The sequence below is a fragment of the Sciurus carolinensis genome, chromosome 2 (genome assembly GCF_902686445.1).
Source record: "Sciurus carolinensis chromosome 2, mSciCar1.2, whole genome shotgun sequence".
In the NCBI taxonomy this organism is placed as follows: domain Eukaryota; kingdom Metazoa; phylum Chordata; class Mammalia; order Rodentia; family Sciuridae; genus Sciurus; species Sciurus carolinensis.
The window spans coordinates 23,045,972-23,058,978 of NC_062214.1; the positions used below are offsets into that span (position 1 = coordinate 23,045,972).

General features: G+C 50.9%; 2 protein-coding genes across 3 annotated transcripts in view; one reads left to right on the plus strand and one right to left on the minus strand.

Moving 5' to 3' along the window:
• The window catches only part of Pigu (phosphatidylinositol glycan anchor biosynthesis class U), an 81,426-nt gene extending 70,381 nt beyond the window's left edge, over positions 1-11,045 (plus strand). For both annotated transcript variants that reach the window (XM_047540501.1, XM_047540502.1), the window contains one exon: positions 10,624-11,045. In XM_047540501.1, coding sequence (XP_047396457.1) covers positions 10,624-10,737 — 114 coding nt within the window. In that variant the 3' untranslated portion in view covers positions 10,738-11,045. The remainder of the gene's footprint in view (positions 1-10,623) is intronic.
• Positions 11,046-11,266: 221 nt separating this feature from the next.
• On the minus strand, positions 11,267-12,954 carry Map1lc3a (microtubule associated protein 1 light chain 3 alpha). Its single transcript, XM_047541570.1, has 4 exons — positions 12,686-12,954; positions 12,336-12,391; positions 12,150-12,256; positions 11,267-11,871 (listed from the first exon to the last, which is right to left on the minus strand). The coding sequence occupies exons 1-4, from the start codon at positions 12,723-12,725 to the stop codon at positions 11,709-11,711; spliced, it is 366 nt and encodes a 121-aa protein (XP_047397526.1). The 5' UTR covers positions 12,726-12,954; the 3' UTR covers positions 11,267-11,708.
• Positions 12,955-13,007: the final 53 nt, after the last annotated feature.

A 13,007-nucleotide genomic window follows, 5' to 3' on the forward strand; every position in this document is an offset into this window, starting at 1 on the left:
CTTTCTTTCTTTCTTTTTTTTTTTTTTTTTTTTTTGGTCACCCAGATTTGAACCCAGAGGTGCTTTACCAATAAGCCACACCCCCAGCCCTATTTATTTATTTGTTTATTTATTTTGATATAGGGCCTTGCTAAGTGCTGAGGTAGGTCTTGAGCTTGGAATCCTCCTGCTTTAGTCTCCTGAGTTGCTGGGATTAAAGGCGTGCACCACCATGCCCAGCATCTCCACATATTCTTGTAAACATGTGCCAATATTTTTTATGATAGAATCTAAGTCATGGGATTAGCTGGGTCAGAGGGCATGTATGTTTTCTGTGTTTGGAAGATAGCACCAAGTTCCCTTTTGACAGGCTGTACAGGCATCCCCGCAGGGATCTGGGTTCCCCTTAAACCTACAGGTCATCCAGGCATCAGGCACACCTGTGTCACTGGTCTGCTTGTGTCTGGGTTCTGTGACTCTGAGCTACAGACAGCTCTCTTGGGTCAGTTCATCCAAGGGCTACTGGTTTTGACTTTGTTGCTGCTGCTGCCAGATCAATAAAGGGAAGCACCAGGTATGGGGCACTTGTTCACCAGGCAGTCACTCAGATAATAGGTAGAAGAGTCCCATCGAGATGATTATATTACCCCTGCCCTCAGGCCTGTTGGAACCTCAGAATGCAAATATAGAACATTTAGAACTTTGTTAAGAGTTCAGTGTCACTGTACTGTATGCCTGTAATCCTAGTGACTCCGGAGACGGAGGCTGGAGGATTGCAAGTTCAAAGCCAGCCTCAGCATCTTAGTGAGGATCTAAGCAACTCAGCGAGACCTTGTCTCTAAATAAAATATTTTTAGAAAAGGCTAGGGATTTGGTGCCCCTGGGTTTAATCCTGACCCCCCCAAAAAGTTCAGCGTTACTTCACAGAGGCCTTTCCTGAATCCTCCTGCCCTTTTGTCTTTCTCAGCCCCTAGTTGTTTCCTTCATAGAATTTACCCAGTTAATCTGTAACTTGTTCTACTCTCTGCTGCCCCCACTAGCCTGTGAGCTTCATGCATGAAGGATCTGGCTGTCCTCCCATTGCAGGGTCCCCCTCTATCATAGCAATGCTTGGCATGGAGCATTTGCTAACAAGTATTTGTTGAATGAATGAATGAACCAAAGACAGCTAAGAAGAATATCATGTGATTCCTGGCCACATGTGCAGGATAACTGCTGCAAGAATCCAGCAGGTATAGAGTGAACTTTCATGTTAAGTGGTGAGAGAAAGCCAAAGGGACAAGAGCCTTTCAGACTTGTAGAGCAACAACAGAAGGGGACATAAGGGTCAAATCACACCCCTGGCAAGAGTCAGTTAGCAGTTCTGTCTGCACCCATTTCTGACCTCTGTGAATCTGTTCTCTTTGTGTCCTACACAGCCAATTCCAATTCCTTGTGACCTAGTGCTTCCATTCAGTTGTATGACTTTGGGGCATATCTGCTTGTCCCACAGCCTGCTCTTTTGAGCCTTTCAGGCTGGGATGTTGTCCTATATTCCCCTGGCCTCATTTTCCCCTTCCTGGGCAAGTCAGATCAGAGCTGTCCTAGGAACCAAATAACTACAGATTTCAAGCAGAACCTGAACATCATTGCCAAAATCAGGAGATCTGTCTCTGTTTGTTTTGACACTGGGAATTAGACCCTGGGGGATGCTTTGCCACCACGCTATATCCCCAGTCCCTTTAAAATTTTTTTTGAAACAGGGTATCACTAAGTTGCTGAGGCTGGCCTTGAGCTTGTGATCCTCCTGCCTCAGCGCCCTGAATTGCTGGGATCACAGGAGTGTGCCACCACACCCAGCCCCTAGGAGCTTTGTTTATATAGAGAATTGCAAACACCTTGGCCTAAAGTCCTGTTCTGAGTTAATCAATGCTATACATACCCTGTTAGAGAATAAATTGTGTGTTTAATGTTAGTTACATCAGCAGGCATACCAGTGACTGAGCCCCGTCCTTTCCCCTGGGGGCCATTGGTGTTTTTTAGATGTGGTACATATCATTTGCTAATTACTGTTGTGCCTCAGAGTCGGTAACAGGAAATGACAACAGTAAACCATCCATGGGCTTGTGTGTGTGTATAAGTGTGCATGAGTGTGAGAGGGAAGTTGGAATTGAGATTGATTGCTTGAGGTCCTTCCCCACTTCCTCACTGTGTGACCTTCAGCAAGTTGTTTGACTTCTCTGGGTTAGTTTCTCAGACTCAGAATCCAGGGTGATAACCCTACTTTGTAGGGTGTTTAGTGGGATGAATGTAACATGTGGGTCCTAGGAAATAGCAAGAGTAACATGCTCTTCACACAGCCAGAACAAACCTGGAGCAGCACTCAGTCCATAAACCACAAGAAAACAATCTCCCACCTCTTTTTTTTTCCTTTTAACATTTTTTTGTATGGGTCAGTGAGCAGTGAAAGGAAAATATTGATCAAGGATTACATATGAACTTGTTTAAATTTAGCCTTTTTAAAAGAGTGGAGTCAAGTGTTCCAGTCACCCTAAATAAATTTAGAAACAGGGAAGGTGAGGAAATCTTCCCTTAAAATTATAATTAATAGGGGCTCATGTTCACGGGGGGTTTATTACAGTTCGGCCCCATGTGATCCCTTTAATCTTCTGAATCATGTGCTCACGTGGCCTCCTGGACCTTTCCCTGTCACTTGCAAGAATACTCATGTGCTCATGGAGAGTGTGTGTGTGTGTGTGTGTGCGTATGTGTTACTGGCATCGTAATGGAAGTATGACCTTTTCTTTCTTTTAATAACATGCCTTGGAGATCTTCCCTTGCTCGTGGTTGAGCAGAGCCTCTGTTTTGCTCAAGTCTCACAGTTGTGCTTATGTGAACTCCCACATGTCATGTCATGTAACTGTTTCCCTCCAACAGCCCCTTAGGTTTGTTGTCCTTTTTTCTTGTTATAAGAATTCCTTTAATCTTCATTGCAACCCTTTGAGTGAAGCACAATTAGCATCTCATGACACAAATGAGGAAGATGAGGCTTGGGAGGTGAGACTCAGCCTGAGCCACAGAACTGGAAAGGGGTGTATTTGTTTGTGGTCTTGTTTATCACATCCTCTTAGTAGACTGCAGGTTCCATTAGGGCAGGCCCCGTGTCTATCTGGACATGGCTTGTACTGCCAGCATATCGCCAATACCAAGGAGAGACATTTAGTGATAAATCGTCAAACCCTGAATGGTACGAGCTGGGATCACAAGCTGTGTTCTATGCCCAGTGATTACAAGTAATGCTGTACACACTAACCTCCCGGTTCCAGCCTGTGTTTCCATCAGGGTCAGGTCTGTGCTGGTCCTACATGATTCCAGGAGGATCAGAACCAGGTCCCTTTCCCCATTTATCCTGATGGCTGTGTCTGCATCCAAACAAGATTCCTTGCCCATCCTATATCTGCCCTACCAGGCAGGGTCGGGAAATAGGGAATGCTGTTCTAAAAGCAGTTTGTCATGAGGGACCAGCCACAGCCCCTCCCTGCACGAAAGATCCTGCAGATACTAGGCTGACCCTGACTTGACTGTCTCCTTTCTACTGCTGGGGATGCCTGGAGCCATGGGTACCAACCATCCAGCAGACCGTCCAGAAACCAGTCCTATCTTCTAGAGTCAAGACCAGTCAGGTCTCAGTTGGGACCAGTGAAGAGATGTTAGGGGACATGTTAAGTGGATCATCCATGGCTGGGTGGTGTGTAGTCCCCATTTGGGTTTATTCCTGTAGGTTGTGCCTGGTTCGGGCTGTAGGATCCTGGGTGTGTGGGGAAGATCAGTGTCGCCTGGTAACCCTGTCCTCATCAGTTGGTGTACATTTTCACTTTGTGTTCTTCGACTGGTGTCAGTTTGTCAGTGTCTTAGTTCATTCCTTTGTCCCTCCAATATAAGCATCCCAAGCTTGTGTCTCCCCATCCTTTCCTTCACTACAGTCTGAGTGATAAGAAAAGGCAAGGCTGAACACAGCAGGCAGCCAGCAGGGAGACCCAGGCTTTTTAAATCCCAATGCCACAGTGACTCCCAGTCCCATCTCTCCGGGCCTTAGGCAAGTCACAATAGCTCCTTGGAGGCTAATTCATTTATTTACAAATATTTCATACCTTCTGTGAGCCAAGCACTCTGCTAAGGGTGAATGAGATTACAGCCCCATTTCCAAGGATCACAGTCCATGGATAGAAAGAAAAAGAGGCAAGACCAGGCAGTGTGACAGGGATGAGGAAGCTTCTTGGGGAGAACGTTGCTAAGTGGGGTCCTGAGGGACTAGTAGGATCTAACCAGTTTCCAGGTAGAGAGACCTGGAGAAGAGAAACAGATGGAGGGAGGGAGGGAGGGAGGGATGCTGTGTGCCCTCAGGGGCTGTGTAGGACTGGCCACACCACTTGATAAGAAAGGAGAGCCAGATGCTGTGGTGCACGCCTGTAATCCCAGCAGCTTGGAAGGCTGAGGCAGGAGGATCATGAGTTCAAAGCCAGCCTTAGCAACAGTGAGGTGCTAAGCAACTTAGCGAGACCCTGTCTCTAAATAAAATACAAACTAGGGCTGGAGATGTGGCTCAGTGGTCGAGTGCTCCTGTGTTCAATCCACAGTATCCACCCCCCTAAGAAAAAAGGAGAACATTTCAGGGCACTGTTGATTACAGCCACGTGACCCTTGGGAGACTAATTACGATGAGACCTGCACTGAGCCTTTAGTTTTATGCTGAGGATAAATATGATCAGATTCATGGTTTTAAAACCTCACTCTCTGGTGCTGGGCTGTAGCTTGGTGGTAGAGCCCTTGCGTAGCACATGTGAGGCCCTGGGTTCACTCCTCAGCACCACATAAAGATAAATAAATAAAATAAGGCTATCATGTCCATCTACAATTTAAAAAAATTATAAGAAAAATTTTAAAAATAAAAACCTCACTCTGAAAGGAGGTCAGAGGTGAGGGGTGGAGCCGGGAATCCAGGGTGTCAGAGGAGGCTGCTATAGTCTGGTGAGAGGTGGTGGTTTCCTTACTTGGAACAGAGGTCACAAGGACTATGTATGGAGTTGGATGGTAAGGCTTTTGAGAGTTGGAAAGGGCCACATAAATGACAGTTGCTGCTATGGCCCAAGTCTGCAGTTTGCCTGGTGACCTTGTAGCCCTGAGAAAGGTCCAGGTGGAGGGTGGATCTGTTTGCCATCCCCTCCCACACTATGTCCATTCGGCCCTGAGTTGGCTGGTCATGCTATAGCTCCGTCCAGCTGCACAGTTGCCACCAGTCTACTCTGGCCCCCACTTTCCTAGACTCCAGGCAGGTGGCCAGAAGCTGCACTTTGCCAGCTATAGCAACAATGAGTGTCCCCAAGAATGTCATTGTCTCTAACAGAAGGAAGAGGCTGGGGAACCAGGACATGCCTGGGGAACCACACGTGCTTCTCCAGCATGCTGCAGCCCCAAGGCTTGGTCAAGGCTGCCGACGAGAGTCCCGTAGCTTTAGGATGTACTGGATTAACCCCCTCCACTAGCTCTGAAGTTTCACACACTTATTTGCCTTTTCCAAAAAGAATCTTTCTTCCTGCCTGAGTGACAGTTGTAAACTGGAAGAGCTGCCTATCAGGGTTTTGAGGTACATCCCACGTCACCCACCATGGGTATAGAGCCCGAGGGGTGTGGGGTGATGGGAAAACTTGGGTTTGGCCTCAGACTGGCAGGTATGGCCAAGTTACTGCCATGTGAGCTTGACATGACCCACCACCAAACCTTGCATGAGGATTAGAGACCCCAGATGGAATGTGGGCACATTTGGTCACACAGGCATGTCCTGGTTGCTCAGGCCTCTTGGTTCTGTTGGAGACACTGTCATTCTTAGGGACTCTCATGGTTGCCATTGTCAGTCGTGCAGAATGTTTTTGCTGTTAAATGGCCTATCTTGGAGCACATCCTGAGGAAGTGCTCATTCCCCCATCTCTCCTCTGACCCACCCTGTAGTGGAGCATGTTCTGGCAGTGTCCCTGTGTGTCCCTGGCTACCATACCCAAAGGGGCACAGCCCTGGAGCCCTCATGGCTGCCACTGAGAGGACTGTGATTTGACTGAGCTGTCCTTGGAGGGCAGTGTCCAGAGAGTTGGAATCAGCACATGGTGCCAGAGAGCTTCAGCCCTTTGCCAGGTCTAGGGCCACAGAGCTGGAGCAGATGCTATCCCATGTGGGTCACGTAACTGAGTAAGGGTTAGGGAAATCTAGTGATGCCTCTGGGGGACAAGCAAGAGCATCAGGGCTGCTGGCGTAGATAGATGTGGTTCAGAGGGCAGCAGTGGCCACTGAGCTGGCCAGTGCACGCCTCTTATGCATGCCTGTGTGTGCGCATACGCATGGGCATGTGTGTGAAAGACAAGGTCCCTCAGGGGTCTGAGGAGATGAGGGGGGCCTCCCGGCTGAGGTGGCTATGGTGGGAGACAAGGGGCTGCCTAGGAAGTATGTGTGGGTTTAGGGACTGATGGGAGGGGAGAGGCAGGTGCTCAGCCACTATAGGCGGGGCAGCTTCCAGGAATAGGCCTCAGGTGTCTGAAGGCACAGAGGGACAAACAGCTGACCATTTTGTGCAGTAAACTGGAGCTTAATACTCTTGTTTTACAGATGAGGGGAATGAAGTTTAGGAAAAGGAAGTGACTTGCTGGGGTCATACAGCCACTTACTTGCCCATGCTGTTTCTGCTGCGCCTTACCCACCTTGCTGTGCTCAGAGTGCGCAAGGGGACTGTGGGTCTGTAGCTGCTATGTGGGCTGATTCACAGGGTCTCTGGGAAATCCCGTTTCCTCACAGTGGAAAGCCCCAAGGTCAGAAGAGGTTGTCTTGGCAAACCTGCCGTCAGCCACGGGCCTCCCTTTGAAGGAGCCAAACTCCAGGCCAGCCTGGTATCCTCTCCCTTGGGGTGGGGCGCCCACCCAGGACTGATGACACTAAGGACTCTACCCAAGTAAACAGAGTCCCTCCCCACACCCCCTTTATTATGCAGATCTCCACACATTGAACACCCACCGCCTGGGCTCCATCACTGACATTCTGATATGCTTGCCCCGTCACAAAATTCAACCCTCAACCCTTCTTCTCTTTTGACCTTATCTCAAATTGGAGTGCAGACATCAGTATATATCCTGCTGAATGTCAGCATGTATGTCATTAACTAGGATTCAGTATTTATAATTTACATTTTGCTTATGAAAAATTGACATACAGTAAAAAATGCAAATCTTATATGTGCATTTGCCAAAGCTGCCTTTCACTCACCAGGATGTTTTCAAGGTTCATCTGTGTTGTTACATGTAACAACAGTTTATTGTTTCTTTAAACTTTTTTTTTTTTTTTATCATTTAAAAGTCATAGGAAAGTTGCAAAGATAGTATGGAGAGAACGCATCACACCTACTTTTCTGTGTTTTAACATCTTAAATGGCATGGCCTGTTTGTCAAACTAAGAACCTACTCTGGAGCAGGCACAGTGACTTGTATTCCCAGTGACTCAGGAGGCTGGAGCAGGAGGATCGCAAGTTCAAAGCCAGACTTTGCACCTTAGTGAGACCCTAAGCAACTCGGCGAGAACCTGTCTCAAACTAAAAAATAAAAGACTGGAGATGTGACTCAGTGGTAGAGTGCACCCAAATTCAGTCCCCAGGGAAAACAAACAAAAAGCCTATCCTGGGACATTACCATTATTGCATGCCAAGGTTGATTGGTACTTTCCCCCCCACTTTTGCCTGCCTCCACTTCAAGGATGCAATCCAGGGGACCACATTGCATTTTAGGTCATGTCTCCCCAGGGTCCTCTGCTCTGTTCCTCATTGTTCCTTGTGAGGAGTTCCTAATTTTTCATGACCTTGACAGTCTTGAGCATGGCCAGGTATCTTGTGGAATGTTAGGTTTGTCTGAGGCTTATTAGCCTGGGGTTTGGATTTTTGGAAAGATTGGGCAAGGCGTCCTTCTTGCGTCCTGTGGGGTATGGGCTAGCCCTGTGACCTCAAGCTGATGTCAACCCTCAGCACTTGTTTAAGGTAGTGTTTGTCAGGTTTCTCCACAGAAGAATGACTCTTTCCCTTTCCTTGCTCCCAAGCAGGAAAGAGTCCCTAAATCCAGCCTACCCTGGGGGCAGGGGAGTGGGCAAGACCTAAGCCCACCCCCTAGAGGGCTATTCTGTGTATATTGTTTGGAATTTTTCTGAAGGGAATACTTGTTTCTTCTTCCCTATTTATTGTTTCATTCATTTATTAGCTGGTTGTTTTTAATTAAATTGTTTTTATCAAGGAAATACATGTACATAGTTTATAAAGTTAAGGTTCATGAGGAAAGAGTAGCTCGGTAGTCTTTATTTGCATACATGTGTGTATACACACACACATATATGTATTTATTTTAGTTGTCAGTAGATCCTGTGTTCAATTTTATTTATTTATATGTGGTGCTGAGAATGGAACCCAGGACCTCACACATGCCAGGCAAGTGCTCTGCCACTGAGCCACAACCCCAGCCCCTTGGTAAGGTCTTATAGTAACTTGTTCTGGTACTTTGGAATTACAGTGCTTACTCTACTATTTGCATTTCTTTTTTACCCTCCAATTTTATGTTAAAGGATATTAAATTGCCAATATTCAAACATTTTTTCAATAACTGCAAAAATGGCAGTTTTATGTGTCAGCCTAATCACCTAATAGTTTGACTGTCCTTTGCCTTAGCCAGCTGATTTTGTGACATTTGAGGGTTTTGTTTGTTTGGTTGGTTGTGAATTATGACTTTGCATCTGCCCCTCACTAGCTTGGTTTAGAGATCAGGCTCCCCTTCCCCAGACAGGGCATCTTGGGGCCTGGGTGAGAAAGGGGACCCCAGGGTATGAGGTTGGCCTTTGCTGTGGTCATTGCTGCTGTCACCAGGCTGGGTAGCTATGGGCAAGGCCTCAGGCCTGCCTGGCTTGTCTGCTCTGCTGATCCCCCACAGAGCCCTGTGTCCTTTGGCAGACTAGACCCAGGCACATGCCAATAGTTCAGCTCCCCAGGTGTACCCTTAGACCAACAGAACCCTCTGAGTCTCAATTTCCCCATTAATGGGAATATTAAACCTCGCACGGGAGTTCCTATGGTGATGGGATAGCAGTACGATCCTGAGACTCAGTGCTATCAGCCCTCCCAGCTCTCCTTAGCTGCTCCCAAGTTATCTTCAGGTAAATGAGAAGCTGCCCAGACAGTGTTCTTGGTCTGGAGGCTTAGATCCCAGGCTCACCTCAACCTTTGACTTGCCTGAGGACCCTGGCCAAGTGCCTTCCCTTATTCTAGACTTCAGTCTTTCCAGCTGTGCCAAGAGGTGGTTGATACTGACTCTGAGAAAGGCCTCTAAGTGCCTGAGAACCATGGTGTCCACAGCAGTGAGCCCTTATCCCCTCATCCTTCAAAACTCCAGGACCAGGGTCTTGGGCAGCTTGGGCTGAATGGAATTATAAGACTTCATAGTCTAGTGTGCAGGGAGCTTGGTAAATCCCTGCTTCTCTCTGGGCCTCCCTTAAGGCCAACAGTGGGCTAAGCTGCTCTACTGCTTTTGATTCTGTGGTCCAGTGTGGGACAGACTGAGCTGGGCACAAAGATATCTTAGTAGCACAACCACTCAGGGCCCTATCCTGATGGAGCCAGTCACACAGCTGAATGTAAAATTGCAATTTGAGTAATTTGTGCCCGCAATAGAGGTTAATGGGGCCAGGACCTAATCTAAAGGGTAAGTGACCCTTCCTGAGGTCTGAAGGGCAAACAGCTGTTGACTAGATGAAAGGGAGAGAACATTCCAGACAGAGAAAGTATCAAAGATCCTGCAGTGGGGTGAGGTGGTACAGGGTGCTGCATGTGTACAGGAAGGGACTGGGTACCAAGGCCTCAGAGCCCAAGTCTGATCTTCACCTAAGAGCCTGGGCAGCCTTTAGAGGAATTTAAGCCAGGCAGTAACATGATCAGATTTGTTTTGAAAAGTTCCCTCCAGCTGCCAGGAAGCACAGTATGAGGACAGGTTAGGCAGCAGAACATCTAGGGACGAGGTTTTGTTGATGTCTAGGCCATGACAGATACTTTGTCCAGGGTAGTGGCTGTGGGCATGGGTAGGAATGGTGGGTGTGAAGGTGTAGGAGGCAGCAGTGTCAGGCCTTGCTGTCTTGGTGTTTGGGAGAAGTGTCAAGTGATTTTTGTGGCCTGGGCTCCTGGATAGGAGATGAAGACAGGTACCCAGTAGGAGAAGCAGGATTGCCCAGGAATGTGAGGAGTATGATGGGGACCAGTGGGTGAATACCTGTGGGCATCCAGAGGTGAGGCTCATGGGCCACTGGTTTCATATGCACTGGTCTGGAATCTAGAGGCCGAATTTTGGGATAGAGGTGTGAACTGGACAGAGAGCAGGAGGCAGAGTATACACAATTGATGAGGACCCAGAAAAATCTGCAGGTCAAGTATGGGCTCTGGGTTTCTCTGGGAAGGGCCTTGGTTCTTGGTCCAGGGACAGGCTGGGACTTTGACAGGAAATGCCAGGCAGGGGGTCTCCTGCCTCCTAACAGCTATCCAACCCCACAGGAGCCCTGGTTTAGGGAGATGTCCCGCAGTTTCTCACACCCTCTCTCTCCTCCCAGATCCTGCTCATTTCTGATTACTTCTACGCCTTCCTGCGGCGAGAGTACTACCTCACACATGGTCTCTACTTGACAGCTAAGGACGGCACAGAGGCCATGCTTGTGCTCAAGTAGGCTGGGCACAGTGCTGCACAGACTTCAATGAGAAAGAGCCAGAAGCTGGGCCAGGCTCCATATCCAGAGTTGCCAGCAGGCAAGTCGTCTGGCAAAAGAGGTTCGAGTCTGGGGACACAAATCTCTGGCATCAAAGGGGGCCCATGGCTGGCAGCAAGGCCTGTGGGGAACAGCTGGAAGTACCCCCACTTGGACCCCTACTTTGTGGCCCTGCACACCAAGGAGCCCCCTCCCAGGCAGGAAGGGGGAAGCAGGTGAGCAGTGCTTGATAGGTTGTGGCTACTTAATAAATAAAATGTTTTGTTATAAAGATATTTATCCTGGGACCACATCCACATCACACTGGGGATGGGCTGGGGAGATGGGGGGATTGGCGTCTAATATTGCTATGGTACACTACATAGAGGTGTGGATTTCCAGAAGGAACAGGAAGGCCACAGAGCACAAGTGTGCTGGGGGCTAAGATTGATGTGGGGACAGCCACCCAGCAGCCCTCCCCTAATCCCAAGCAAGCAGCTGGAGGCAAAGGGCCAGGCAGGCCTGAACAATCTTTATTCTGCAGAGGGACAATGACCACAGATCCATACACCATGTGGAGATGGGAGAGCCAAGGGCCAGTCTTTCAGGGGTGGACAGGTCCAGGCAGGGGGGCAGAGCCACAAATGGGTGAGGGGCAGGTGGGCAGACAGGCAGGGGCCTAAAAAAAAAGATAAACCACACAGCAGGGGTGCTGGGGGCAATTCCCCACCCTCCCCCAACCCAGCCAGCACCCAAGGGGTCAACCCTAACATGACTGGCCCAGAACCCACCCAGGGGCAGAGTAGGCTGGTTGGTGCCCCCTAACTAGGGGCCACACCCCTGCCCAGCCCCCCAGGGGCAGAGGCAGCTCAGTTCAGGAGTCAGGAGCTCCCTGGGCAGAGCCTGACCCGGCCCCCCCCCAACTCCCAGGCCATTCCCCCCCTACTGCTGGCTCAGAAGCCGAAGGTTTCTTGGGAGGCGTAGACCATGTAGAGGAATCCATCCTCATCCTTCTCCTGCTCATAGATGTCCGCGATGGGCGTGGACACGCTCACCATGCTGTGCTGGTTGACCAGCAGGAAGAAGGCCTGCGTGGGGTTCAGCTGCAGGCGGCGCCTAGGGCGGGGGGCGGAGGGGGGGCAGGAGGGCATGCCTGTGATGACCTGACCCTTTCTTTCGAATGATCCCAAGTCCCCAGCTCCCCACCCATTCTGCCCCTCCTACAAGCTTTCACCTCGGGACACTGACTCCAGCATCGACCTTGACCTTTCCCAGTCTCCCAGCACAGCGGCCCAGCTCCCTGCTCCGTCACCCCAACCCCACTCAAGCCCCTTGTCAGCGGGGACCCAGCCCCGAGCCCCATGCAAGTCCCCCTCTGGCCGCTGCCCACACACCGGATGATCTTGACCAACTCGCTCATGTTGACATGGTCCGGGACCAGGAACTTGGTCTTGTCCAGGACAGGCAGCTGCTTCTCACCCTTGTAGCGCTCGATGATTACCTGGAGTGGGGCGGGCGGGGGACGCGTGAGCCCGGGGCGGGGCTTGGGCGGGGCGGGGCCAGGGGGCCGCGGGACTCACCGGGATCTTGCTGGGGTGCTGGTCGCGGATCTGCTGCACCTCCTTACAGCGGTCGGCTGCGGATGGCGGTCAGCGTGAGGCTGGTAGGGCCTGGGCCTTCCCCGCGGCTCCGCCCCGCCGGTCCCCAAGGGGCGGCTCCGGGCCCGCCCCAGCACCCTCCCCCGGGGCCGTTGGCCCCACAGCCCCTGGCAAGGGACACGGTGGGTAGGGAGGCACTCCCGCCGGACAGTGACCTCCCGACCCGGGGTATAGCCAGAGCCTGACGTCACGGAGCTGACGTCACCTGCGGCAGTCGGGGGTCGGTTGGGCCCGCCGTCTGCCCCCCTCACAGGTCGCCCACAGGGCCTCACCGAAGCTCCGCCGCTGCTTGAAAGGCCGGTCCGAGGGCATCGCGCGGGCCCGGCGGGGCGCGCTACTGGGGATCCGGGGCGCGCTGCTTAGGGATGTGTCTGCGGTTCGGGGCTCCGGGGGCTCCGGGGCTCGCGCTCAAGGGCTCCGGGGCTCGCGCTGAGCCCGGCGGCGGCGGCTGCGGGAGGTAACTCGCCCGGGTGACGTCAGGTCACAACATTCCTTAAAGGGGAGGCCGGCGCGCTGCTCCCATTGGGCCGACGCAAAACCCGCCCGCCCGGATCCGTGACGTCACGGCGCAGAGAGCCTGGATTCCCGGCGCGG